Raw genomic sequence first — 27894 nt, forward strand, 5'->3', positions numbered from 1 at the left:
TATCGAACAGATCCTTCCTTCATAATTCTATTTGGAGGGATGACAGCACGAAGGTAAGACCTTTAGCACCGTAATTCTGTGAGTCTAAATAGTCTAGAATTCCAGAGAAGGGTGGAGTGGCAGACAGGAGTCTGAGCCTCCCTCGCTCTCTGGCTGATACACCCTGTGTCTTCATCAGTCCTTCCACCTCCCTTCTCTGCCTTGGATCTGCTCAACTGGAAACCCAGGTCTATGTCTGAATGCTGTTATGTCTGCAACACTAAATGATGAACTTGGCCCCATCCTGCTGTTTTGCTGATGGATGAGAAAGCTCACACACACGTACCCAGGGGTAAGGGTTGGCACTTTGGGTGTGGTGATGAGCGATTATGCAAATGTATTCCAGAAGCATGCCGCTTTTGAGGAACTCCAGTGTGTGGAATTTCTCAGATAGCGCTGGTTTGAGCTTATTATTCATTATGCTGCAGTACATAATTTTACTCAGAGTCCTGTGCCATCCTGCTGAGCAGTTACGGAATCTAGAAAGTGCAGAGTAGGGAAGTTGACCAGGCGCCTGCCGGAAGGGCTGCACCTGCCCACCTGCTTCCGGCCGTCTGGTGCTGTTGACTGGACATGTCAAGGTCACCCGGGAGTCAAGGTCACCCAGGAGTGAGGCTGTGTGGCAGAGTCCGGCTGATGGGTGGTCGCAGGGAGTATCAGCCTAGCACAGCACAAGGGCAGAGCCCTTCTCAGGCCTGGCAGCTTTTTCAGCTTTTAAGGATGTGTTGGAGATGGGATTGATTGATTCTAAACAAAGGAAGGCAGAAGGCTTCAGCTTTTCAATCTGCGTTGCCTCAAGCCCTTTTACCGCAGGGCTCACACGGTCCTGGCGCAGGAGATTTTCTGGGCAGATGGAGGTATCTGCACAGTGAGGGTTCACTCCCCAGCACCAAGAGCCCTGAGCCCTTTCCAAGGCCTTGCTTGTGACCAGCCAGCACGCTAAGTGCACGTGACTGGCCACGCCGTCCCCGTTGCCGACAGAGACATGGGAGGACCCATATGGGCTGTGGGGTGACCCCTCTGAGTCCTGGGGGACCAATGCATTTCAGGCTCTAGCTTAAGACTCACTCCTTACCATTGCAGTCATGGGGTAGGGGGCGCTCTTTAATCTTGTTACTGTCGACTGAAAACAGGCACAACTGAAAAGCTGAGAATTATGTTTTATTCTGAGGACTTTCTGAGGACTTCTGTGTTTCTTGCTAATGCACCCTTAGAAGATATTAGTGTTGGGACAGGATCGTTTTGGCCTCATTCCCTTACCACCCCTACACCTAGGAAGCATATAGTATATTGTAAAAGAATATTTTGCCAGAAAAATTAATGTAGGAAGCTTTCAGTATTAGTGATATCACCTGTCACTATAGGTCATACAATCCTTTTTGAAGGTTCTTGGTATTTGGTTTTATTGTTCCTTTTTTTGCCTTCTCCTCAGAGTTCATTCCCCAAGGGGCCCTACTGTTCTTCCATGCAATGCCCCTAGCCCAGAGCCCTGAAGTCAGCCTCTCAGATGGCTCCAAAGAGGTAAGGGGGGAGCCAGGATATAGAGGAGTTTTTGCAAGAAAAACCAGGTAGTCGGAACATCAAAGGGTTACTGTTAATTAAAGCAAAGCAGACATCTCAAGTGAAGGAATAGAGCGCTTTTCTCTATATGGGCAGATGAGAGAGTCTGTGCTCACAGAAATCATCCCTTGGATATGCACCTCAGCTATCTGGGGCCAGCGTCCTGTGCTTCCCCATCCTGAGTCCTCTCAGGGCATAGGGTTGGGGGTGGCTGCAGCGGCTGAGGGCTTGGTGGTGGGCGTCCTGCTTCCATCCTGAGTTCCCTCCGGGCGCACCGTCGGGGCGGCTGTGATGTGATGGCTCGGTGGCTGCCACATCCTTTGTCTACTGGTATGGCAGGTGCCACTTTTCATTCACAAAACCCTGAGCGTATTTCCAAGGCTGGCTTCAGTCCCTCACTATTGAAAGCCAAGACCTGACCCAGGCTTTGCATGTGGTTGCTGTTTGGTTCATGGTACTATTGGCTGATGAATGAAATTAATGCGTTATGTGAACATAGGAAGCCGTGCTCTTTTTTCCTTGTCGCTTTGGAAACATTCTGCTATCATCACTCCATAGGGTTTAGAATGCTCTTTCGTGTCTGGATTACTGTGTTTGCCTCTCTCTGTAAAGGCAATTAAGTAGACAGATGCTCCCTATCAGGCTTGTTTAAATGAAAAATGACCAATAATGGAAAAATAATCGCATACATGAGAATTAGAAAAAATATTACCCGATAAGAATAACAGCAATTTAATGTATTATATTCTTTTTCTGATTTGTAATGTCTTACTGAGTTACATTTTAAAAAATTATTTGTTTTGGAGGTTGTGTGGTTGGAGCTTAATTTCCTAGAGACAGGGAAGGCTTTGGAGAGAGGCGTACTTTGAGGTTTGAGAGAAAGGAGAGAAAGTTCTTAGTGGATTTTAAAGAAAATTGCATAGAAAATGAAATTTTAAAAAGGATTCATTTTAAGAGCCATCCAAACATAATAGAACGCTAGCTTTCTAGCTAAAGTTATCATGAGCAAAGGAGAGCCACTTGGGAAGCCTTCCGAGGAGGTTTTCTTGTCATTGTCACACTGTCTGGGGGAAAAGCTGGGGCAGGTGGCAGACACTTGGAGGAGGTGAATGAACTCATTTTCTGTTGACTCTGGTCCCTGTGCTCCCAGAGCCAAGATTCAACACAATTTTAATATTTAAAATCAAATTTGAAAAACACTGTCAGGATAAAAAAAATACTATTTCTTTTTCCCCATTAAAAAGTACTGATGTGGTGGTATCAAAACTATTTTCTGTTCACCCGTTGTCAATCATGATGACCCTGGGTAACAGGCCTTTTACAAGGTTAAAGTGATTCTTAGTTTAGTTTTGTAGTAGACTGCCATAGAAAGGACTCTGTATTTTAATTTCCTACCAAAAGTGCTATGTTTTAGTTGCGATTTTATGCACTCAGAAAACTGAGGATCAGAAGGATTATGTGATTCTCTCCTTTACATCCCTCAATAATTTAATAAGTCATAAAGCAAGTGAGAAACAGAAATCAGATTTATCAACGTAAAGCGGTCTTATTCTTGGGGTTCCCCTGCCTTATTGTTTGTGTATTGTTTCCAGGCCGAATTATTTTGCATAGGGTACACCATCATTAAAAATGCAAACATGAGGGCTTCCCCGGTGGTGCAGTGGTTGAGAGTCCGCCTGCCGATGCAGGGGACACGGGTTCGTGCCCCGGTCCGGGAGGATCCCGCATGCCGTGGAGCGGCTGGGCCCGTGAGCCATGGCCACTGGGCCTGCGCGTCCGGAGCCTGCGCTCCGCAACGGGAGAGGCCACAGCAGTGAGAGGCCCGCGTACTGCAAAAAAGGAAAAAAAAAAATGCAAACATGAGATGTCAAACCTGCATAAATACCTTTATTTATAATTTTAGTCAGTGTAACTGATTTGACCAGGTGCCACATGGTGATGGTAGAATTAGGAGCATCCTTTTAGTTGAACTTGATTTTGTAACAGATCTGAAGACCGAGTGCGGGTGAGGTACAATGTTATACTTTAGGAGTGAATAAAATAGCAAAGGAAGAGTGTAGTCCATCTCAGCGGAAAGCAGAGCTGGTGTGATTTTAATAAGTGCCACGTCCCTTGAGGACTAACAGCACCGTGTCTTAACAGGCTTCATGTTCGGAGAACGTGTCTTCTCGAGTTGTGTCTCTCCTGACACAAGTGGCTGTGAAAACGGAAGGATCTAGATGTAACTCATCAGGGCTGCGCATGTCACTGCAAAATCCTGCAGTCCCATTGCCAAGGGTTGACGTTTCTTTTTGCTGTGTGCTCACCTTGATCCAAATGCTGTGTGTACCAGTGGTAACTAATGAAAAAATAAATGTGTCTTCATCCCCAGGAGAAATAACACCCGGAACTCTAAATAAAACACTGTCAAATCCGTGATATTGGGCCTCTTTTTACCAGGAGGCTATAGCACCCAGAAGTCAAAACCTTAAATCATTCACGTTAATCCTGGGGAAAAACCCAGCAGCACCCTGGTCATTTAATCCTTACGAATCTGCTACAGTCCTCTGCATCTCCATCTTTTCAGTTCCCCATCTGGCTGACTCTTTGCCCAACCACATGCAGCTAGATTTTTTTATTACTGTTTTTATTAGTTGCATTTGCAGAAAGAGAAGAAACACTTTTCACCCCCTAAATATTTATGACTTCCCAGTGAATGAATAGTTGGACTTCTTCTCCTGTATTTGGAGTGCTGGAGAGTCTTGGATTTTTCTGACTGAAACGGGAGAAGTGATCCTAATTTGTGACGCAAGCAAGTTAGGGTGAGAGATGAGAATCTCACACGAATGCATTGTAGTCACGGAATTCAGGCCTGCTATTAGCTATGGAGATTTTCTTAATTAAACTTTTTTTTTAAAAGCTAAGTATAGATTCACATGGAGTTGAAAGAAAGAATAAAAAGAGATCTCCCCATGTACTCTTTATCCAATTTACATGTGTTAACGTCTTGTAAAACGATCACCAGGATATTGATGTTGGTCCAGTCAAGATACAGACCAAGTCCATCCCCACAGAGACCTCTCCTGCTGCCCTTAGATAGTTACACACTCTTCCTTTCTGCCCCTCCCTCCTTCTTACCTCCTGTCAACCACTAATCGGTTCTCCAACTCTATAATTTTGTCATTGCAAGAGTTTTATATAAACGGAATCATATAGTGTTTAAACCTCGTGGGATTGGCTGTTTTCACTCACTGTAGTTCAGTGAAGATTCTTCCAGGTTGTTGTATGTCGGCAGTTTGCCCCTTCTAATTGCTAAGCAGTATCCCATAGTATGGAAACCACAGTCTGTTTAACAACTCGCCCACTAAGGGACATCTGGGTTGCTTCCAGTTTTGGGGCTATTATGAATAAAGCTGGCAGGGACATTTGTCTGTGGGTTTTGGGTGAACATAAGTCTTCACTTCTGTGGCATAATTGCCCAGGAATATAATTGCTGGGTCCCATGGTAGTTTTTTTAAAGAAACTGCCAAACTTTTTTCAGAGGAGCGACACCATTTTACATCCCCACCAGCAACGCGTAAGGGTCTAGTCTCTCCATATCCTTGCAAGTATATTGATGTTTTCACTATTTTATACTTTAGCCATTCTAATGGGTGTATAGTGATATCTCACTGTGGTTTTAATCTTCATCTCCCTAATGACTTATGACATTGAACGTCTTTTTCTGAGCTTATTTGCCATCAGTATGTCCTCCTCAGGGAATTGTTTGTTCACATCTTTGCTCACTTTCTAATTGGATTCTTTGTGGGTTTTTTGTTTGTTTTGGTTTGGTTTTCTTACTGCTGAGTTTTGAGGGTTTTTTATATATTCTAGATACTAGCACTTTGTTGGATATGCGGTTTGCAAATATTTTCTCTCAGTCTGTACCTGGTCTTTTCATCCTTTTAACAGAGTATTTTACAAAGCAAACGTTTTTAAAAAGACGTTCTTGTCAAATGCACATGGACAATTCTCCAGAATAAACCATGTGTTAGGCCATAAAACAAACCTCAATAAATTTAAAAGGATTGAAATCATGCCACATATGTTCTTCAGCTACAATGGAATGAAATCGGAAATGAACAGCAAGATGAAATCTGGAAAGTTCCCAGAGAAGTGTAAAGTAAAGCTACTTAACCAATGGGCAAAAAACAAATCACAAGAGAAAATAAAAAATATTTTGTGATGAATGAAAATGAAAACATAATATATTAAAACTTACGGTATGTAGCTAAAGCAGTGCTCAGAGGGAAATTCATAGCTGTAAATGCCTAAATTAAAAAATAAGAAAAATCTCACATCAATAAATTAGTCTTCCATGTTAAGGAACTAGAAAAAGAAGAGCAAACTAAACCAAAGCAAGCAGACAGATGGAAATAGTAAAGATTAAAATGGAGAGAAATGAAATAGATAATAGAAAATCAATAGAAATAATAAATTACACCAAAAGTTGATTCTTTGAAAAGATTGACAAAATTGACAGGCCTTTACCAAGAATGACCAAGAAAAAAAGAAGACTCAAATTACTAAAATCACGGAAGTGGGGACATTACTACCAACATTACGTAATTGAAAGAGAATTCTATGAACTACCGTGTACCAACAAATTAGATAACCTAGCTGAACTGGAGGAATTCATAGAAACACACACCCTACCAAAACTGACTGAAAAAGAAATGGAAAATCTGAATAGACCTATAACAAGTAAAGGGAATTAATTGGTAATCAAAAAACTCCTAACAAAGAAAAGCCCAGGATGAGTTGGCTTCCCTCTGGAATTCTGTAAAATGTTTATTTTATTTATTTATTTATTTATTTATTGCGTTACGTGGGCCTCTCACTGTTGTGGCCTCTCCCGTTGCGGAGCACAGGCTCCGGACGCGCAGGCTCAGCGGCCATGGCTCACGGGCCCAGCCGCTCCGCGGCGTGTGGGATCCTCCCGGACCGGGGCACGAACCCGTGTCCCCTGCATCGGCAGGCGGACTCTCAACCACTGCGCCAGCAGGGAAGCCTGTAAAATGTTTAAAGAAGAATTCACATCAGTCCTTCTCAAATCTCCCAAAAAAGAGTAGAGGAAGGAATAGTTCCTAAATCATTCTGTGGGTCCAGTATTACCCTGATACCAAAGGCAGACAGAGTCATCACAAGCAAAGAAAACCTTAGACCAATATCCCTTATGAATATAGATGGAAAAATCATCAAAAAAATACCAACCCGGATGAAACTTGTGTATATATTCAACTTAAAAGGTGACAGTGTCCTTCTTTAGTGTCTGGCTGCCTTCTCGATGTCCAGATTTCTCTAATGCTGCCTGCAGCATGAAGAGAACTGCTTCAGGAAGGGGGACCCCTTCCAGGGCCAGCGAGTGGGCTCTTGTCTAACACTCAGAAATGTGTCTGAGGAGACAGACATGCTGACAAAGCAAGAGACCTTATTGGGAAGGGGCGCCCGGGCACAGAGCAGCAGCGCAAGGGAACCCAGGAGGACTGCTCTGCCACGTGGCTCGCAGTCTCGGGCTTTATGGTGATGGGGTTAGTTTCCGGGTTGTCTCTGGCCAATCATTCTGACTCAGGGTCCTTCCTGGTGGCCCGTGCATCGCTCAGCCAAGATGGATTCCAGCGAGGAGGATTCTGGGAGGTTGGTAGGACATATGGACTGGCGTCTCCTCTCTCCTTTTGACCTTTCCTGAATTCTCCTGGTTGGTGGTGGCTTGTTAGTTCCGAGTTCCTTACCAGGACTTCCTGTTGTAAGAGAACTCATGCCAGTGGCTACTCTGGTGCCTGGCCAGGGCGGGCGGGTTCAGTCTCTGGTCCCCCTCCCAGAACTACAGTCCATCCATCCTGGCTTTGCCGTATCAACAGGCATTCCAGCCAGTCACACTTCCCCATCCGAAATGGGAATACTTCTCCCATAAATTGTCTGTGTCTGTGCTGACACACTGGAACCTGAAGCAGTAGAATTAAGTAAATTCCTGTTGAATTATTTAAGCTCCTCAGATGAGGCCACATAAGAGAGAAGGTGCTGGATTTAGACTAGGGAGGCAAAGCTTGAAGGGAGGGAACCAGCCCTGCCGTATTATCACAAGAAAGGGATGCTTTGAGTAAGTCAGTTTCTCTGGGAAGACCAATGATATTACTAGACTCTCGGCCTGTGGCGCTCAGGACAGCGTGACCTAGCAATGAGCCTTGGCTTTGCCAGGCAGGGGCTGAGAGCACACACCGCAGACGCCCACCGGGCCACACCAGCATTCTGTACTTCCCCTGAGATTGTGGAATGAGTTGGGAGCCCGCTTCTTCTCCCTGAGCAGCAGAACTGATGTTCATGCAATAGGAGCGTGAAGGCAGAAATCCAATTACTGAGCTAATTAGCACCTTTGAGTGGTAAGCACCAAATTTACAGGAGGAAAGCACTGGAGATAAGCTCAGAATACCCAGTATAGTTGACAGTTGGCCTTCTTAGAGAGTCTGGTGGCGAGCCAGAGGCCCTGGGGCACACAGGCAGCATAGCTTAGTTACCGCTGATCAGAATTTAGCACTCTGCAGCCAAAGCCTTTTGCAAAGATAGCCTTCCAGTTAACATAGCTTTAGAAGGTGTTTTAATTCCGTAAGGAGTTTGGTAAATGGCTTTCTTTTGGCGCAGTCCCTCTTTAAAAATTGTTTATTCTGCTGCTGAAAATTCCATTTGTCCTGGGTCTTAAGGAGAAATTAAAATTCCATTTAGGGACTAACTATGCCGACATGGGATTCCAGCCTTCATTAGAAAGAATTTTGTTGTTTGCTTTATTTTCTGCCACCCCAGGCTCTTTTATTTTCAAAGCCCGTCTGAGGGTATTTGCAAGGAAACTGAAGCAGTAATAGAACATGGTGCTGGGGTTAATGTCCTTTTTGAGCTGTAACAGAATATTCCTCCTTTCCAACCCATCTGTAGAGTCTGTTTTACAAAACTCAAATAGGATCCTGCCTAGATGGTTCTCAAATATCTGAGACATAGGAGGAAATGAGAATACTTTTTTTTTTTCTGAAGACAAACTTTCTTATTTATTTAAAATACAGATGCATCTAAGCATCTTTTTAATCTGCTCTGATTCCCAAGAGACAAGTTCACGACTAAGCACTAAAAAGTGCTCCTCATTTAGTTAATCACACTCAGTATGTCAACAATCACATTGAAATGTTATCTAGAAGCAGTCTCCGTTTTTCTTAGCAGGTGTCATCAGAGAAAAACACTTCAGAAGCAGTATTATCTTTGACTATTCATTTATTTTGTCAACAAATGGAGTGACTGCTGCGTGCCAGATGTCAGCAAAATGGTACCTCACTGTCCTTAGGGTCTGATGTAAGAGGCAGATGTAATCGAATTATCATGTGAGAAATGGAATATTGCTGCGTATTTGGGTCTACTTTTCAAATTAATAAATGCAATATTCTTAAAAAAAAAAGAAAGAAAAGGAAATGGAATATTTCCTGCCATGTCAGTAAACAAAGGATGTCACTCACAGTCATCAGCAATTGATGGTGAGCTGGTGAGCCCTGAGGGAACTCAGGAAGGAAAAGAATACCTGCCACCTAGCAGCCATCAGACTGCAGCCTTTCCCTACAGTGAGCCCTGAGGAAACTCAGGATGTGAAAACACAGGATACTGGCCCGAGATAGCTGAGGTACACATCAAAGGAATGATTTCAGTGAGCCCAGACTCTAGCATCTGCCCATACACAGAAAAGCGCTAAATTCCTTAACTTGAGGTATCTGGTTTTCTTTAATTAGCAATATGACGTTCAGACTCCCTGCCCTTTGTTGCAAAACTTCTATATATCCTGGCTACCCCCTCGCCTCCTCGGAGCAGTCTATCAGGTTTACTTGAGATGCTGCCTCCCTGGCTTGAATTCCTAGAAATTCCCCCCAAATAAAACATAACTTTCAACTTTTAGGTTGTGAATATATATATTTTTTTAGTTGACACACGCAAAGATGAGTATGACGTAGAGTGAAGGCTCCAGAGGCCGCCCACCTGGGTCCAGATCTCGGCTAGACCACTCACGAGCTCTGTGACTTTGGACATTTAATCCACGGTGCCTCAGGTTCTTGCTCTGTGAGAACAGGTATATTCACCTAAGAAGGTGGTTGTGAAGATGCAGTGAGTTCATACACGTGAAGTGCTTACATGAGTAAGTGCTACATAAGTGGTAACGGTCAGCTTTAGTAGTTATAGTAACTGTGACACGTGCTCCAAAGGAGAGGTATGAAAGTGCACACCACACGTGAATCTCACCCAAAGCGGGTGCCAGGAAGGCTTCCCTGAGAAGGTGATTCTTAGCTGGACGGGAAAGTTTAGAGGAGTCAACAAGGAAAAGTGGGTGGAGCTGGAAAGGAAGTCTTCCACACAGAGGACACGACAGTGTAAAGGATGCAGGGGAGGGAGGGAGGGAGGGAGAAGGAGGTCAGGGCATGTTGAAGGTGCGGAAAAAGAAAGCCAGGGTGGCTGGAGCACAGAAAGCAAAGGGCAGAGGGATGGCAAAGTCAGGGGCCAGACGTGGTAAAGATCGGACCCTCATTATGTTCAAACTTGTATGGTTTAGCCATATGAAATGGCAGTTTTTGCAGGTCATAAACAGTTGAATATCATCAACTTCATGTGGTTGACGTCAGTTTCACATTTCGTCCTTCAAAGGATGACGAGACCACCACTCAATGTCTAAAATAAGTCAAAGCTGGTCCGGCACAGTCCCTCCGAGCAGAGCAGACTGTTGCACTGATAAAGGGTTTTCAGGACATCTGAAGGTCAAGGGCCGGTGAATTTTACAGACATACATGGGCTGATACCCTCTGCAGGGCAGTCACTTGGGGAGTGACTGTTGACCCCTGAGAGGTCTGGACTGAGTCTGTCCCTCACCAGCTGACTTTCAAAAGCAAGGGGCCACCATGGGCTGGCTGGCTTGCTTACCAAAGCTGTAAGTTGAGGTGGGTTGTCATAACTGAAAAGGTTTAAAACTGGTCCTGGCGGCCACTGGTTACCATGGCTACAGACCATCCAGCTTTTCCTAAGCTTGTGAGAGCTGTTTTTATTCTTGTGGTTCAGCCTAAGAAGGGTCTGTAAGAATGGGCCCAACTCTTGAAAGCAAGTGGTGGAGACATAGACTACTAATCACGAATTTTCTGGAATCAATTTGAAAAGAAAGGTAGCTATGTGTGCACTGCTCTGAAGTTCTGAAGGTGAGTGACAGTCCATTGGCCGTTCAAATGCTTGCTTTCATTTTGTGGACCGGGTGCTCAAAACTGATAAGATTGAAGGCCAATCTCCCATATCCTAAGTGCTAGTTATCTCTTCCCTCTGTGTGTTTTCTGTATTTTTCCCTCCCTTCCAACCCCTCCTTCTCCCGACAGCCTTGTCGAAGTGGAGCAAACACCCTAATATGTGAGCTCCATCTCCCCTGCATTTCCCACTCACACAGCTGATTCTGTGAGCCAACTGTCATTTGGAGGGATCTAATCAGGACCTCTTCCCCTTTTGTGGCCCCCTTCTAGTACAAGACGCGTGGATAATTCCAACACAAGACTGGTGGTCCAGATTGAAAAGGATCCAGGTAAGAGGATATCTTCCTTCTCTCTTTTGATTTATTTATTTTGTTGCGTAGGTGGATTCCTTCAATCCAAAAAGGGGAATTAAGTACTCACTATTTTTTAATCATTGTGGAGACAATGCATGCTGACGGTAAAAATAAAACTGTGCAGATAGAACTGATCAAGTCTCCTGATTTGGTTTAGAAATGCATTCCTCCATTATTTAGAAATGATTAGATACCTTTTCAGTATTGAATGACCCTGTTAATGCATTTTAGTTTGTGTATGCTAAACGTCGAATATGGACAATAAACCTTGGTATTAGTCTTCCGGCAAAAATTTTTTTTGAAAAATGTCAGTGTTATGATGTCCTTAAAGGCAAGCAATTCCAGGATCCAGGATCCAGAAGTCTTCAGAAACTTTGTACCACATTAAGCTATGGAAAGATTTACCTGCCAGAAAAGTACTTTTTTCTCCCGGCAATCTATTTCACTTTTAACCATCCGACCTCTTTTTTCCTCATATCAGTATGCAAATTTGAACTATTCTGTATTTTTATCCACCTCACTCTCTCTCCCTTGGGCCAAAAATGTTGTCTAGGAAGAATTGTGTCATGCTTATTAGCTATGTTTGAATTGCATATACATAATTAGTTTGAAATCATAATTTGGAACTTGAAAATACCTGAAGAGACAGGTTTATTTTTTGTTTAACTTTACGTCAGCCCAACTTTCAGGGGGCATGGCTTGGGGTATAAGTATCTCTAATGTGGATCTGTGGGACTCTGTAACTTTGCAGGGCCATTGATATTAGGCATACGGACAGTTTCATAGTGTGTTGCACCTTTAGTTGTTCATAATTTTGTCTCATTTTCATCTAATTATACAGATGCGTGGTCATGGTGTTCTAAGCTCTCCACTTTTAGTGGTGTAAATTCTTTTGTTTTATTCGAATGTCAAACAGTTTGAACAATTAAGCAAAAGTTAATTCTCTCATTCAGGCCTTTCCTTTAAAAGTGATAGAGACTCAAAGTAATCTCTAATTAGTGTCTCAGGATGCATGCTGGTTCATCATAGAAAATGAAAAGCATGGCAGGTCAGGAAGGCTTCATCTGCATAGAAAGTTAAGCATACTGATACTTTATTAGACAACATGACCTGACTCAGTCCATAGGACAGTTCATTTATTTCCGTTCATCATGATTAGGTTATAAATGCACTAATTTCAATTCAGCTTTTAACTGGCATGAATGCCTAGCAATGATATCCATAGTTTGCTAGTGTTATTTTGTAGATTTCTTAGCGGTGGATCAGTGATCTTCCTTATGCGGATGCACTTGGGGCCACTCTGCACCTTCCTGCACCTCCAGTCATGCTCTGGTTCCCAAGGGTACAGAGCAGGGAAGCTCCGTTCAGATCTCTAGGCTTTATCTCGAACTTCCCTGAACTTCTGTCGCTACTCCAATAGCTGGAAGGGGTCCTTGAGCTTTGCTTTAGGCCTTTTCTCTTTGGGGCAACTCCATGCTCCTCTGACTTTCCAGAGCCAGAACTTACTCCCCAAAGAAAAGATGCTCTTAAAATAAAAGCACTGATGGCAAACTTTCCTCCTAGCCCTTTCCCAGCACTTCTAACACCCCCGAGACCACAGACCAGGAGGACTTCCCAGTTTACCCATTCTTCTCAGAAAACGTTCTATCCTTCATTGTGAGAGATCTGACAGAGGAAATAAAAGGAGTCTGGGCCCAGCAAGGAGATGACAAGAAATGCACTACAAAGCCCCAGTTTCACACCCCTGAAACACACTAGCCTTCCACTGGGAAGCAGGGCAATCCGTCACTCCATCTCCTTTGCTGTATCCTTCCTCCTTCTTGCGGTCCTGACCCACCCGATTCGAATGGCTAAGGTTAAACAAACAAGCAACAGTTGACAATACCAAGTCCTGGCCAGGATGCGGAACAGCTAGAATTCTCAGTCCCTGTGACGGGGCTGCAGAACAGTCCAGCCACTTTGGAGAACAGCAGTGCCACTCCTAGGGGTTGACTCAAGCGCAGTGAAAACGTGTTCACATAAACTTCTCTTCATGAGTGTTGTGAGTGGCTTTACTCATCATCACCAACACTGGAAACAACCCAAAGGTCCTTGAGCCGTTGAATGGATAAGCAAACTGTAGTAGCTGCATACAGAAGAAACAGAACAGACTGCTGCTGTGTACCACAGTATGGATGAAACACAAATGCATCGTTCTAAGTGGGGGTTACGTGACTAGAAGCATATGTCAAGACTCATAGGATTGGACACGAAAAAGTGTGAATTTTACGCTCTATAAGTTATTCCTCAATAAGTCTGAGTTTGATATACATATATAACTTAAAAACAATAAATTGCCTCAATACATAATAATTTATATCTATGTATATAATATATAAAATATAGGTTTATATATAATATATATAGATTTGTGTATAATATATAATATTATATATAGATTTGTATATAATATATAATACTAGAAATGGTTATGAATATTGTTGAATGTATGTATATATATACTGTTTATTTTCTGTATATAATATATAATACTAGCAATAATTATTTATATTGTAGAATATATGTATGTATATATATATGTGTGTGTGTGTATACACACACACACACACACACACACAGAGTTTATTATCTGTAAATTATATCTCAATGAAACCCTGGAGTCACTCGATGGGAATGTTCTCAGAGGCAAAATTTCTCTTAATGAAGCTGTATCATCTATGGTGTTATCTATTATTCAACAGATAGTTAGGGATTCTCTACTACGTGTTAGGAATTCTGCCAGTGTTGGGATACAAAAATAAGCATATTCAGTCTTCCTTCACTGTTGGGTGCATTGGAGAAATCGAATGTTAATCAAATAACCATACATACATATACACACGAAAAAACAGAAGTCAAATTCCAACTGTGACAAGTGCTTCAAAGCAGAGGGTCACAGTCCTGGCAGCCTGTAACAGGGGACTTGGCCTGGCGAGGTGGTCAGTGAAGGCTTCCCTGAGGTGGCCGTCGAGTGGAGGTCTGAAGAATCGTAGCGGTAATAAGCCAGAGAGGAATGGAAGGAAAACCCAGGCAGAAAGATCAGTGTCTGCAAAGGCCTGGGGTGGGTGGGGGCCTGTGAGTCACTCAACCGAGAGAAGTTCTGTGTTGCTGAGCATGAAGGATGAGGAAGGGGTTAGTGGGAGGTGAGGATGGAGAGTGAAGTGGGGAGCAGACCGCACGGCGCCCCTGGTGTGACCGTCCACGCTGGGTTGATCAGGGCTGTCCTAGCTTCTTCCTATGAAGGATAACTTATGGGACCCTATTACAGGCGATGTTATAAAGTCGTCTCTATCTTAAGAGCCCTGAGAAACCACTTTGAATCCTGGGCTGGGGGTTCCTGGACGGCACCTTCCCCTTTTCCGTCTGGAAAGCTTGTTCTGGCTTTGAGGTAGAGAATCGGTGAGCGAGCAGGTCCCAGTGGAGATGCGTAGGTGAGTCACATGACCACTGTGGTCACCTCCTTGAGAAATCATGGAGCTTGGAATAGGGTAGGGGTCATGGGAATGGAGAAAAGTAGGAAGATGCAAAAGAATACTTGAAGAAAGTAAAATTGAGAGGCTTGGGTGGGAAGGAGAGGGAAGAAAGATCCCTGGGTTGTGGCCGACGGGATGGTGGTGCCGTTGGCCGAGGTGGAGAGCGGACGTGGGGACCTGACCTGGACCACTGCAGGGGGAAGCATCTGAAACATACAAGAGATGTTAGGTCCACGAGGAAGTAGACGGGTCGAGGGCCCAGGCCAGAGATCTCAGCTGGAGGTAGGAATTTGTCAGGTGTCTCGTTTAGACAGGAACTCAATCCATTTGTGCAGATGACATTGACCAGAAAGAGTATAGCGGGAAGAAATAGGAGGGTGTCACCACCCTGACGGGCGAAGTGTCTGAAGATCTGATTCACCCCTAATCAACAGACAGCTCCCTGTCTCCCAGGTCAAGCACGTTGGAGTCGGACTCACTGGGTCTGTTATTTCTCGTCCTGTCTTCAGGGAGCGATGGCAACAACCTCAATTCCATCTTTTACGAACACTTGACAAGGGCCCTCCAGGAGTCCCTCTGTGGAGACCTCGTCCTTGGCCGATGGGGTAACTACAGCTCTGGAGATTGCTTTATATTGGCTTCAGACTACCTCAATGCTTTCGTTCACCTGATTGAAATTGGCAATGGCCTTGTCACCTTTCAACTTCGGGGACTGGAATTCCGAGGTAAGAATCTCTTTATTGTCGAAGTTGTCGGCAGTCAGTCATTTGAGTTAATTACCATGCGAAGCTTAATAAGAAATCACCCTTAAAAAGGAAGAGTGGAACGCCTGTCCTACGGGATGAGAGTTAGGGAACTTGCTACAATCACTTTGTTCCATGTATTTGGATATAACTAAACCCCAGTCATCTGAGGTAATAATAAGGTGAAACGTCTGGTGTAAACCTTCAGAGGCGCAAGTCAGGGTTTTGGTTTCATTCCTTCTGGGAAAAACTCAGCAGCAATAAGCGGGTGTGGACCATATGGAACCTGGTTCCTTGGGTTATGAGTGTCATGGTCTATTGTGGGTGAGTCATTTAGTGTCTCTTAGCTTTTTTTTTTTTTTTTATCATCTGTAAAATGATAATAAGAATGGCTGCCTCATAAAGTCGTTGTGTGATTTAAATGAGATCACGTACGAGCAGGCACTACACGAATGCTTACTGCCCTGTGGTGACAGAGTTGGCCTGAATCTTGGAAGTGTGACTCTGTTTTTTCCATGAATCAGACGCTGCAGTTGTGTCGCGATCACGCAGGGATCAGCGTCACAGATGTACTCATGGGCCCGTCTCCTGGGTTCTTTGTTTATCCTTGATTCATACACGCCTTTCTCCAATACAGCCCTCCCTCTGTGTCAGGCAATGTTCTAATGCTGGGGATGCAGTGGGCACGTGACCTTGAGTGTTACCCTCATGACGTGGAAAATGAACAAGTAGACAAATGAGCAAGGCAGTCACAGCTTGCAGAAGAGGTATAAGGAGGTGAATAAGGGTCTGTGACCGAAATCACTGCAGAGGGTGAGGAGGTGGTACATGAGATGGGATCGTCAGGGAAGGATCCTGAGGAGAATAGGAAGAAGAACGTTCTAGGCCCAGAACTGGGAACTGCTGAATGTCTGAGTCGGGAGCAACTGGGGAGGAATGACCTGACCAGAGATGGTGGGAGGCCGGGTCATGGGGGCCTCCTGGCCAGGGGAAAGGGCTGCATTTTTCTTCTGTGCACAGTGGGGAGCCATGGAGGGTTCTGGAAAGGGGGATGACTGACCTAGTTTGCACCTGAAGAGCTCGTTCTGGTAGCTGTGCGGAGAGGGTGCCAGAGGGAACAAAAGCAAAAAAGGGGGGACCGCTTAGGAATGTCCTGTAGTCACCCCAGCAGGAGAAGATGCTGGAGGCACAGACGTGCTAGGAGGCTCGGAGGTGGACGGGCCCACGTGTTGGGGTGAGGGAAGCCGGAGTGCTCAGGCTGCTCCCCGCTTTCTAGGTTGAGTGCCTGGTGGACAGGGGTGCGTTTACTGAAGCTGGGAAGCCTGAACGAGGAGCAACACTTTTGCATTTGAGGATGCAACCAACAGCTCCATTTTGGGTACTTTCAAATGCGCTTGATTCATCCAAGTGAATACATGAGGTAGCTAGTTGGGCGTATGAGTCTAATATTCACTTGGGAGACATTTATTCAGCACTGCTAGTGTGTCAAGCACTGGCTTAGGTGCTTCGAGTACAGAAGTGAAGGCCCCGCCTTAAGGAGCTTGGAGCCTCGTCGCAAGGCAGACACGCGATGGGCAATTACGGCTCAGCGAGGTGAGCGTGAAGGTGGACTGTACATGGGATGCTTGGGGGCCAGAGAAGGGGCACTGCAATCGGACTGGAGTCTGGTCAGCTCGACAGAGGAGGGAACAGCTGGTGTGATGACAAAGAGGCACGAAGGAGCCAGATGTGGTTTCCAGGTGGTTTGGGAAGAAGGGGTCACAGAAAATGCTAGAAGGGTAAACAGGAGTCAGGTCATGGCCATCCAGAACCTCACAGTGACTAAAGGACACCTTTCACCCAAGAACAATTGGCCATTTCTTCACTTTTTAAAAACTATTACCTGAAGAGGATTCTTGTGCATCCTTAGAAATTCTAGGAATCTAATTTAGGGAGATTATTTTGGAAAAGGTTTTTGGGCTGAGGGAGTAATGATCAGATTGTACAGAAAAGAGAGGCAATGTTTCCCTGGCATTTTGCACAAATACCAGAAAATGCCACGGAAGGTGGTGGAAATTGTGTCTCTGGTACAATAATGCAATAGAATTGCCTATTTTGACAGCTTCCTGTTTTTCCCGAAATTCAAAGGAAGAACTTTTAAGGTTTGCTGAGTTAAATCTGAGTTTTTGTTGTAGCACAAGTTCTATGTGGCTTACAGCTTTTTTCGCAAGTTAACCCATCTTTGAATTGAAGGGGCTCAAAGTTAATTAGATTCTAGAAGTCGGCCAGCCCCTCATCACCAACAGGGGTTCTTTTTTTTTTTTTTTTTTTTTTTGCGGTACACGGGCCTCTCACTGTTGTGGCTTCTCCCGTTGCGGAGCACAGGCTCCGGACGCGCAGGCTCAGCGGCCATGGCTCACGGGCCCGTCCACTCCGCGGCATGTGGGATCTTCCCGGACCGGGGCATGAACCCGTGTCCCCTGCACCGGCAGGCGGACTCTCAACCACTGCGCCACCAGGGAAGCCCAACAGGGGTTCTTTTTAAAAAAATTTTTTATTGATGTGTAGTTGATTTACAATGTTATGCTAATTTCTTCTGTACAGTAAAATGACTAAGTAATACACATATATACATTCTTTTTTATATTCTTTTCCATTATGCTTTATCCCAGGAGATTGAATATAGTTCCCTCTGCAGGGAACCTTGTTGTCCAACAGCAGGACCTTGTTGTCCATCCATTCTCTATGTAATAGTTTGCATCTACTAACCCCAAACTCCTAATCTGCCCCTCTCCCTGCCCCCTCCCCCTTGGCAACCACAAGTCTGTTCTCTATGTCTGTGAGTCTGTTTCTGTTTGATAGGTAAGTTCACTCGTGCCATATTTTAGATTCCACATATAAGTGATATCATATGGTATTTGTCTTTCTCTGTCTGACTTACTTCACTTAGTATGATAACCTCTAGTTGCATCCATGTCACTGCAAAGGCATTATTTCATTCCTTTTTATGGCTGAGTAGTATTCCACTGTACATATGTACCACATCTTCTTTATCCGTTCGTCTGTCGATGGACATTTAGGTTGTTTCCATGTCTTGGCTGTTGTGAACAGTGCTGCTGTGGACATTGGGGTGCTTAAGTATTTTTGAATTATAGTTTTGTCCGGATACATGCCCAGGAGTGAGATTGCTGGATCATATGGTAACTCTACTTTTAGTTTTTTAAAAAATCTCCATACAGTTTTCCATAGTGGCTGTACCAATTTATATTCCCACCAATAGAGTAGGGGTTTTTAATCTACCACAGTGAATGTTTTGGTCTCACCTCATACGAATTGTTTTCTTTTTTGACTTAACCATTCATGTCTAGGGCTGGCTACCAGCCCTGGCCCCTTCATGCGCTCAGCCTCCAATGGGCGGGATGAGGCATCTTCACAGCTAGGTGGTCTCCGGGCTCCAAAGGGGGGAACACAAACACTGCAAGGCCTCTTATGGCCCAGCCTCCAGGACAGGCACCAAGTCACCCCTACCATCTTTCATCGACCCCAGCCAATCCCAAATACAGCTCAGATTCAAGTGGTAGAAAAGGGGCCCTGTCACACTGCACGAATCACTGGGGGCCAATCTTATAACAACATACCAGACTCCAGAAACGTCACTGGGTGAAATATGGAAGGAAGCTGGGGACCAACATAGATGTGTTGGGCGCAAGACAGAGGCAGTGATCGTGTAAAGTGATTGCCCAGGAATGATGTCTTGAGAAAAAAAGCCAGCTAGCCTTCCCCGACGCCCCTCACTCCTGTACAATACCTCTTCCTTGATCTAGTTCTGCTGGAGTTTGGAACACAGGGCTATTGAGAGGTCATATACCTTGATGAAATCTAAATTATGCTTTTGTTGCAGGAAGAAACCAGTTGACCTAAAAAGCCCGTTCTGTTTTCTATCTCTTTGCACCATCCAGTACCGTATTCCCAGGGAAGATCTTATTTTCTTTTTCCTCTTTGGGTATTTCTGCAAGATATATTTTTAGAACTTCACTTTTCTTTCCGTTTTCCCATCTTCCCAAATAGCAGGCTTTATTTTGGTCAAATTTTCGCCTCCTTCAGCACAGCCTGGGGCAGTCAAAATACAGATGCGTTAGGCCTCTCTCCCGAAGCGTACCAAAGCCACCAGTGAACAGATGAGCTGCTCCCAGCACACGTCAGCTCTGACTCAGGAAGTGAACAGTACACCCTAGAGGAAGCGTCCGCAAGGCCGGGGGGCAAGAACGTGCATCCGTCTTTCTCTCACTGAAAGGGATGCATTTGTATCCCTAGGAATTTTTAGTTGCAAATGACAGAAATCATCTCTGGCTAACTGAAGCAAGAGAAGGGTTTATTGGAAGCTATTACACGGGGCACAGACTCGCCGAGATGGCTGGGGAAGCAGGCTTGGTGGCTATCACGCGAGAGCCTGAAATCACACGGCGGCGCTGAGCCTGTGAAGGGGTTGCACGTCGGCTGGTGGACCCAGCACTGCCCTCACGTCACTGACGTCATGACCCTGGATATTGGATGCTACTGCTGTTATCACTTCTGCCCCCAAAACAGAATGAATGGCCTCTGCCACCACCTCCCTTCCCTTCCAGAACGCTTTCCACGCGAGCCCTGCTTCTTTGTGTCACTAGCTCATGCGTCCGCATCTGGTGTGGGTGTGTCTGACGGATAAGACGCTGAGGTCGCACGCATGTGCTCTAGATGCAAAGGAGAGGAGGACAGAGAGGGTCTGACTTTTCAGTTCCTGTAGCAGGAGGTGACGACTCCCTCTCGCCGAGACTTATAACATGGGTACATTCGTTGCTGTCCTGCTAGTTGCTGTAATAGTTGAGTCCCAGATCTCAGGGGCTGACACAATAGATGTTTATTTTGCATTCACATAGAGTCCGATCAGTGAGAGGAGGTGGTGGGGTGAGGGGCTGGTACCATTCCACGCTGCCAGGGATCTTGGGCAGTAGAAGTTCTGCCTGTTCCCTAGCGCACTGCTTTTGGGGTCACCCTGGGCTTCAGTGTCAAGCTGGCAGAGAGTGGAGGATTGCGTGAAAGATTGTTACGGGCCAGTTCTGAACCTGGGATGCATCATTCGCTCTTAAATTCTGTTGTCCAGAATTGACATGACTATTGCGTTGGCCGAAAATTTCCATAACATCTTATGGAAAAACCCGAACGCACTTTTCGGCCAACCCAATGTAAGAGAAATGTTGTCTAGCTGAGTACCCAGGAGAAGAAATAAAAAAGTTTGGTGAACAGTTAGCTGGTCTCCGGCACTGTGGGTAGTTTCCAAACAGAATAGGGGTTCAGATCCTGGGTAGCCCAAAAGATTGATCAGGGTTCACGGTACATCCTATTTCCACTGGATGGTGCTATAGTGAATGATTGATACCAGTTCAAATCGAGAATACAAGCAAAGAAGCCACGTCCTCTTCTCCTCCTTTTGGCCTGTGCATCCCAGAATACAAATACAATTTTTTGTTGCTGAGCGTGTAATGAAACAGGACTGCACAGCTGCTCTTGGGCTTATGGGTATCCCTCGCGTTTACCCAACCAGAGAGCCTTGAAGGAAACCATTCAAGAGTTGGCTTTAAATCTAAGTCGAGGAAACGGATAATGCACTTTAGAAGGTCCACAGTGTGAGGGGCACCAAGTTCAAGCCTTTGCAAAAGAAGCGGAATCCGTTGGATTGGAAAACGCATTTAACCATAATCCGAGTAGGTAGGCACAGAAAGAAGGGAAAGTGAGAACTGATTATCTGTTCAGTCCATGTCTGTTCTCTGTTAGTCACCCAGGTGACCTAGGTGGATGGCTTATTTCTCTAAAAGAGGAGAAACATGAATGAGGAGGAGAGAGCTGCCATTAAGAGCAGTCAGGCAACTTGAATACTGTCTTTAGAAACGAAGAAGAGAAGAACCAAGCATAGGAGCAAAAATAAGCGCATTGCAGGGAATCCTTTATGACATCCAAAGCGCCCTCTCACCTGTGCAGGTGACCTCTACCCTCAGAACGGCCATAATCCCAGCGCTTCCTCCCCTTTAACTAATGGGGAAATCCAGGCTCCCGGAGATGAATTCTTATCCGAGGCTCACAGCTACCTAGTGGTAGAGTTGGGCAAACCCACACGCCTCTCTTAACTTCTCTTTCTACCTGACCGTTTCCTGTTTTTACATTCTACCTTTCGGGTATTTGTTTGAAATTTGTGCTATGGTGTTCATTCGGTTTACTAAACACTAAGTAACTGGGGTATAATGCCTTCAATCACTTGTACAGCCTTGCAAAAGTTCCATATCATTTTCCCAGTTGCACAGAAAACGCCACTTTAGGTCAGGATGTTCAACTGGGCACGCACGCGACTTGGCTTCTCAGAGTGTCAGTTCCTTCATCAAAGCCTCGGTGTGATTATAAGTTCTTTCCAGCTCTGACGGCCCATCAGTCCAGGAGATATAAAATGCTTCCACCATATCATGACTGGGGGAAAGTTGAACTTCTCCCTGCTGGAGTTTGTTATAATTTCCTCCCAGGGAAAGGGTGTTGCTGGTAGATAGCCCAGTGCTTGGAACCACGGCTGGTGTCAAGGGGGGACGTTCAGTAGCTGCTGGCTTCCTGCTGGGACAGGGTCACCAAAGGCAAGGTGGACATGCCTAAGCGTTAGCCCACCAGCTGAGGATTAGATCGGGCATCAGAAGCATTTCCATGACGACGAAGTGGTATGGAGGAATTTCAGGCCAAGGGAAGAGGAGGACTTGCTATGTGGCAGGTGATGGAATCCGAAGGGCTGGGAGGATGGAACCCACGGTGAGGCGTTAAAGAAAAGGCGTGAGCGTGGGAGGAGTATGGGGTAGGGAAGTAGTCCATCCCCAGCATGAAGAGTGCACTTGAGATCAGTGATCATGACTTTAAAAGAAGACCCGTTAAGATTGCTCGTAATTTTCCCTAAGCCACATCCAGCTTCATGGGTGCAGGTGTGAAGGGCAGAGGTGGAGTTAATCAAGGCTGGGGTTGAGGCAGATGAATGTCGTGAAGGCAAGGACAAGGGTGTGATAGTGATTTTGATGCCTGGCCGTGGAATGTAAGCTGAGAAAGAAGGGCAGGGAGGGTGTGAGAGAGGTGGAAATACCACCTGGAGAGAGGACTTCCTGGATCTGGGGAGGGTACCAGGATGGTTGAAGTTGAAAGTGCAAAGGAAATGGTTGCTGGAGATGACGAGGTTTGGAACAGATACTTACAGAGGGGAAGCACTTTGGGGTAATCCGGGTCCAGGGTTACGGTCGGGTGGAAGGTGAGATCATCGGAGGGTGGACGTCAGGTCAGGATGTCGGAAGGAGCATCTCGGTGGATACTGAAGTCCCAAGAGTGATGGCAGGAGGTACGTTGCAGAGTGACCGCGAGCCAGAGCCAGCATCTCCACGGAAGGACTGGACGTAACCTAGAGGGGCTGTAGAGGATGTCAGCAAGAGAGGGTTCGGCAGGTCCAGTGTGTCCCCTGAAAGCATCAGCTGGAAGTACTCCTGGGAGGCGTGTTCAAAGCAGTCCGTCCCACTGGGGAGCACTGCAGACCCACTGGGCAACAGGAGGGGCCGTCCTTCCAGCCGAGCGCCTAGAAGAGAGGGGAGTACATTCAGAAAAGCTGGGAAATATATCATGAGCCCCAGGGGGGCACAGAGAAAGAATTTCAAGGGTCTGTGGCCTGGGTGCGGAGGAGGTGATGATTACGCTGGGGTCAGAAAATGTAACTTCTAGAACAGTGTGGGAATTCGACTGCAGGGCTCCCTGGGCAAATGGCTTGAGCTGCAGTGAAACAATATTTTCTCATGGGACGATGAAGCGGAGTCTGTCATCTGAGGCTGCGTCACGTGCGTGGCAAGTTTCGAGGCTGCTGAAATGAAATTTATTTACGCGTGTGGGTATGCCTGCAGCCTTCAATATCCTTGTTAGTATAGGACTGCTACGTTTTATCACAGTAAGATCTGTTTTCCAAAAATCATCTTAGGGGAGATATTAGGAAATTGTGTGTTTACATACACAGACATATATATCACATATGTATTTATTGTATTACATATAATAAATATATATTTAAGAGTCATTTGATAAAGTGGGTTTTTGGAACACTCAAGAAAAATGATATCAGAAATGCAGTATGTTGTGTGGACGTTTACCTCTTCTATTATTTGTGGAACTACATTTTTCTCTGCTGATTTATTCATTTCTCACTATTTCCTTGCAATGAATGATACTGCATTTGTATATATTTTCTACGTTCCCATGTGATCAAATATTTCCAGTTTTTGTTCATATCCTAGTTCAAACGAGAAAACATAACCAATGCAGATTACTCTGTCCTTTTATTTAAAACAGAGGGGCGGTGGTGAAAACGACGTTTGCTCTTAGGTGTTTGTATGTGTAGATTGTGAATCTTTGCCATCAGGACGAGATGCTGAGCATGTGGCCACACATGGTGGGCAGTCAGTCAGTGTTTGTTGATAACAAAACAATAAGTAATCACTTGACAACCAAAGCCAGTTTACTTTCAGTGTTCTCGCACAGTTTGTACATTCAGTTTTTTATTCCTACAGGCTAGGAAAAATTGACTAAGCCAGGTTCTAACAGGTTGTGGGACCCTCGAAGGCTGGGCCTCCTGCCTTTCTCCCCGTGCACTGACGGGCTCATGGAGGGATGCCAGGTAGAGGTTGGTGGAGGGAGGAAGGAGAGACAGTCCGAAGTTTCTTGAGCACCAGTTATGTGCCAGGTACCATAGTAAGCCCTTTGCATATATTATCAGAATATTCTTCGTAAGCAGTCTATACAGCAAGTAGGTATTATTATCTCTCTTTTAGACATGACATAATTGGGTGAATGAGGTTTAGTAAGTTGCCCAAGGCCACAGAGTCGCCAGTGGTGGCGGGGGGGTAAACGCCTAGATGTGGCAGACTCCAAAGTCCATGACCTTTGCAGTAAACCCCTCTGCCTTGGAGGGAGGAGGGAGGAGGGAAGGAAGGAAAGAACGAAGGAAGGAAGAAAGGAAAGATAAATAAGGAGACGATATGGGGAAAAGAGAACAAGTAACCATTTTTTGGTTGTTGAAATTCAAAATTAAAACTTTTACCTGAATGTGCGGCTAAGTGTTAATATGGCATCGCCTCTCTTAGCAGCTCAGTTTCTTGAACTGCCAACTGCCTTAGCAAGCGTGAAAGCTGGACGGCTCCTGCAGAAGGAACGTGGAAAGCGAAGGCATAGTTAGTTATCAGGACGTAACCCCACATTACCACTGGGTCTGGAAAATATCCAAAAAAAATGAGATATATGTTCCTGTCTGTGTGCAATGTTATCAGCCCTTTCATAGTTAGGCTAACACCCCATAATCACCAGCTGCGGGGACATTTTAAACATATCTGGGTAACCTAATCTTATCTCAAATTAATCCAACCCAAACGCTTATCCTAACCGGCTAACCCACGTAGAGCCATAGCTCTCACTAATCTTGGAACTAGCTAGAATTCTGTCTTCTCTAGGGCAACATCTAGGTCATTAGCAAGTCTTTACTTCTTTTGTCTACCCAGCTTGAGGAAGCTGTTAGGTCCCTAGGTTCCAAACTTCACCCAGGAAATCATAGGTTCTCCACTCAGAATTCCTCAACGCGTATTTCCCTTCATTTCAAATTGTGTGACATGTCAGTAAAGGAGGCAAAGCGCTGCTCGCCCAGACGGCGAGGCTGGGAAAGGGGAGGCGCTTTCCTGGTGAGCATTACAGAGTCTGCGTGCTGTAGCTTTCAACACTCAAAACACAGAGTCCGTGGGAGAAGAGCCAGATAATACAACTTTGAATGAAACATTAATCAGAAAGGGACCAACTCAGTAAGGTTGAGTGCATTGGTTTTCTCACGGAAATGGACCAGGCGTGGAGGGAAACATGTCATTCACAGGCATCATTATTAGGTATATTTCAACTTTTCTTCCGCTTCCTACCTGCCCCGTGTAAGCCTCCCCGTGCACTGCGTGATTTTGTTTATTTCATTTTCTCCTGTGGGCTGGTAGAAAAAAGTAAATTCAGGGAACTTTTGCTTGTCATTGGTCAAGGCTCATGAGACACTGTGTGATAAGGGGAAAATACTGATTTTTAAATTCAAAAGACCAGACCCTTCTACTGGACAAGTTGCTTTTAAGACTCAGTGTCCTTATGTTTAGTAGAAAAAATTACGTCTGCGTAACCAGGTTGATGTGTGCCATCCGTGAGATGCTATCAGAGAAGTCACTTTTTAAGTTGGTACGTATCCTGTAAAAAGATGAGGTATTGACATAAAAATTCTCTGAGAAAAACTGTTAGACCACATTCAAAATCTATCCTGCCAAACAGCTCATGAAAGAAGCTGTATTCCTATGGACAGATCTTAAAGCAAATTGAGGGTCCTTGGGAGAGAAAATTGTTATAATAAAAAACCTCTGCTATCCCCACAAAATCACACATGCTATAAACTATTTTAACATACCTTTCTTCCACTGCACACTGAGCAAATACACTTCTCCTAGGTTCTCAGTGTGACACTTAAAAGACACTCGGGTCGGATGTGGCCGAAGGAATGGAAATTGGGACTGGGGAGAAATTGTCCAGTAAAAGAATAAAAAACTAAACTCATCGGTGTCTCGACAGGCCAACCCTGTTCCTTGTTTTAGTTCTGCTCTGTGGCCATTTCTCCATCTTTAAGGTTAGATTAATTTAAAGCGGGTGATTATCAAATGGATGTTTAGCAACTAGCAAGTAGGAAGTGTAATGGGACAGATTTACATATAAACAGACTATTGTTATAATAAGTATTTCTTTCCAGAAATTAAATCTGGTGATGTCTAGCAGATACAGGGTCATCTCCCAGGGCAGGTCGCTGGGGATAGATGACCTGCATGTTCCTGTAGCCTCATGTTCTAAGATTCTGTCCCAGAGAACTAGCATGGGGTGGAGGAAGGGCTGAGAAAGCCACCTCCATGACATTGAAGCTGCAGGAGAAATTTTGGGGAAAAAATTCCACCGTGACCTTCTAGAAATGTCAATCCTTCAAAAATTTTTAAACAGCTTTCTCTGACATTATTTCATTTGGTCACAAAATGGCCCTTGATCTAACCAACTAGCAAGAAGTAACGATAGAGTTCCAGCCTGAAGAAAAATGTTCTGGAAGTCCTCGTTATGACATGTATTACATGTATTACGGTATTATAAGGGGCACTAAGAATGCGTCTCCAACAAGCGCTTGCAGGGCTAAGCCCTGTCTCTCACATCTTGTGTTTCCAACGTGCAACGCACGCTGGGCTGTGTGAGGTCCCAGTGTTCAGGGAAGTGGACTATTTTGTACTTAGCAGTGACTATAACTGATGGCCTCCTCCTTCTGTGGCCCTGTGGCCTCAGAAGGAAATACGTTTTATTCAATAATAGTCCAACACACATCCCAAAGTGTGTGTCTGTAAATCCCACCCGAAGCTTGAAAAGCATTGGCTTAACCGCATCTATGCCTACTTCTCTTCCACTCCACGAGCAGGGACTGGTTGTCCTTGCAGGACAATCGGAACCGCTCTCTGTCAGCCCCTCCTGGTGACCTCATTGCTTGGCACACGGAAAACACCAGCCTGGTACGTTGGGCTGATGAAGGCCGTGGCCATTTGAAAACTCAGCTCAAACAAATCTCTAGTACAGTTGTTTTAAACCATTATTAGTGGATAAAACTAAACGTAACAATGTTGGTGATATTTGGGGTTTTCTGTGGAATCCAGTTGCCAGAGTCTTTGGGACAACGTACATCAGCTAAGGAGAAAAACTGTAGGGCTGGGAGGCCCAGTCTTTAAAATATTTCGTGCGTTTGGGCTTTAAGGTGCCTGCTCTTGCTGGAAGGTTGTAAACAAGCTGACATTCTTTGAGCGCAGCCTTGCCGCTTCAGGGGACCATTTTCAATGCATCCCTTTGAAGTCTCCGTCACGTAATGGCTCCCCCTCTCCATCATTTTCTCCGACCTCTTGGTAAACAGCCTGGACCCTGGTTTCAGTCCCCAGCGCTTTTCACCTGAAATGGGACTGTGGGTGGCTGATTGCCCTATCTCCAGTCTCTCCTCTTTACTCCCCCAAGGCTGTAGGGGAAGGTTTCTTAAGTGCAACTTTCTTCCTGTTTCCTTGGGATTTCAAAACCCCTGTGGCCTACCTGTCACCAAGAGAATGAAGTTCAAATGTCTCCGTAGGACTCAACTTCCCACTCCAGCCGGACTGCCCTGAGCCTCCCCTCCCCCCTTCAAGGATCCTGGCCCAGGCTTCCCAGCCAGGAGGGCACCTCCCCGACTTTTGTTTGCCAGCCCTCCGTTTCTCACATCGCACAGACGTTCTCCTTTGGCTTCCCAGCTTTCCCAGGAGAATGTCACCTCTACCTCCAGCTTGGTGGA

The 27894-nt window shown here is 45.2% G+C and overlaps 1 protein-coding gene and 1 long non-coding RNA gene across 6 annotated transcripts in view; both read left to right on the forward strand.

Moving 5' to 3' along the window:
• Positions 1-27894, forward strand: part of LOC137209416 (uncharacterized) — a 426966-nt gene that overhangs the window by 355089 nt on the left and 43983 nt on the right. The gene's annotated exons all lie outside the window — the stretch shown is intronic.
• Positions 1-27894, forward strand: part of PCNX2 (pecanex 2) — a 274115-nt gene that overhangs the window by 203392 nt on the left and 42829 nt on the right. For all 5 annotated transcript variants that reach the window (XR_010936051.1, XM_067711081.1, XM_067711082.1 and 2 more), the window contains 2 exons: positions 11139-11197; positions 15243-15458. Coding sequence is in view for 4 of the 5 variants with exons in the window: in XM_067711081.1 (XP_067567182.1) it covers positions 11139-11197; positions 15243-15458 (275 nt within the window). In the remaining variant the exon portion in view is untranslated. The remainder of the gene's footprint in view (positions 1-11138; positions 11198-15242; positions 15459-27894) is intronic.

This window comes from Pseudorca crassidens, chromosome 16 (genome assembly GCF_039906515.1).
Source record: "Pseudorca crassidens isolate mPseCra1 chromosome 16, mPseCra1.hap1, whole genome shotgun sequence".
Taxonomy (NCBI): Eukaryota; Metazoa; Chordata; class Mammalia; order Artiodactyla; family Delphinidae; genus Pseudorca; species Pseudorca crassidens.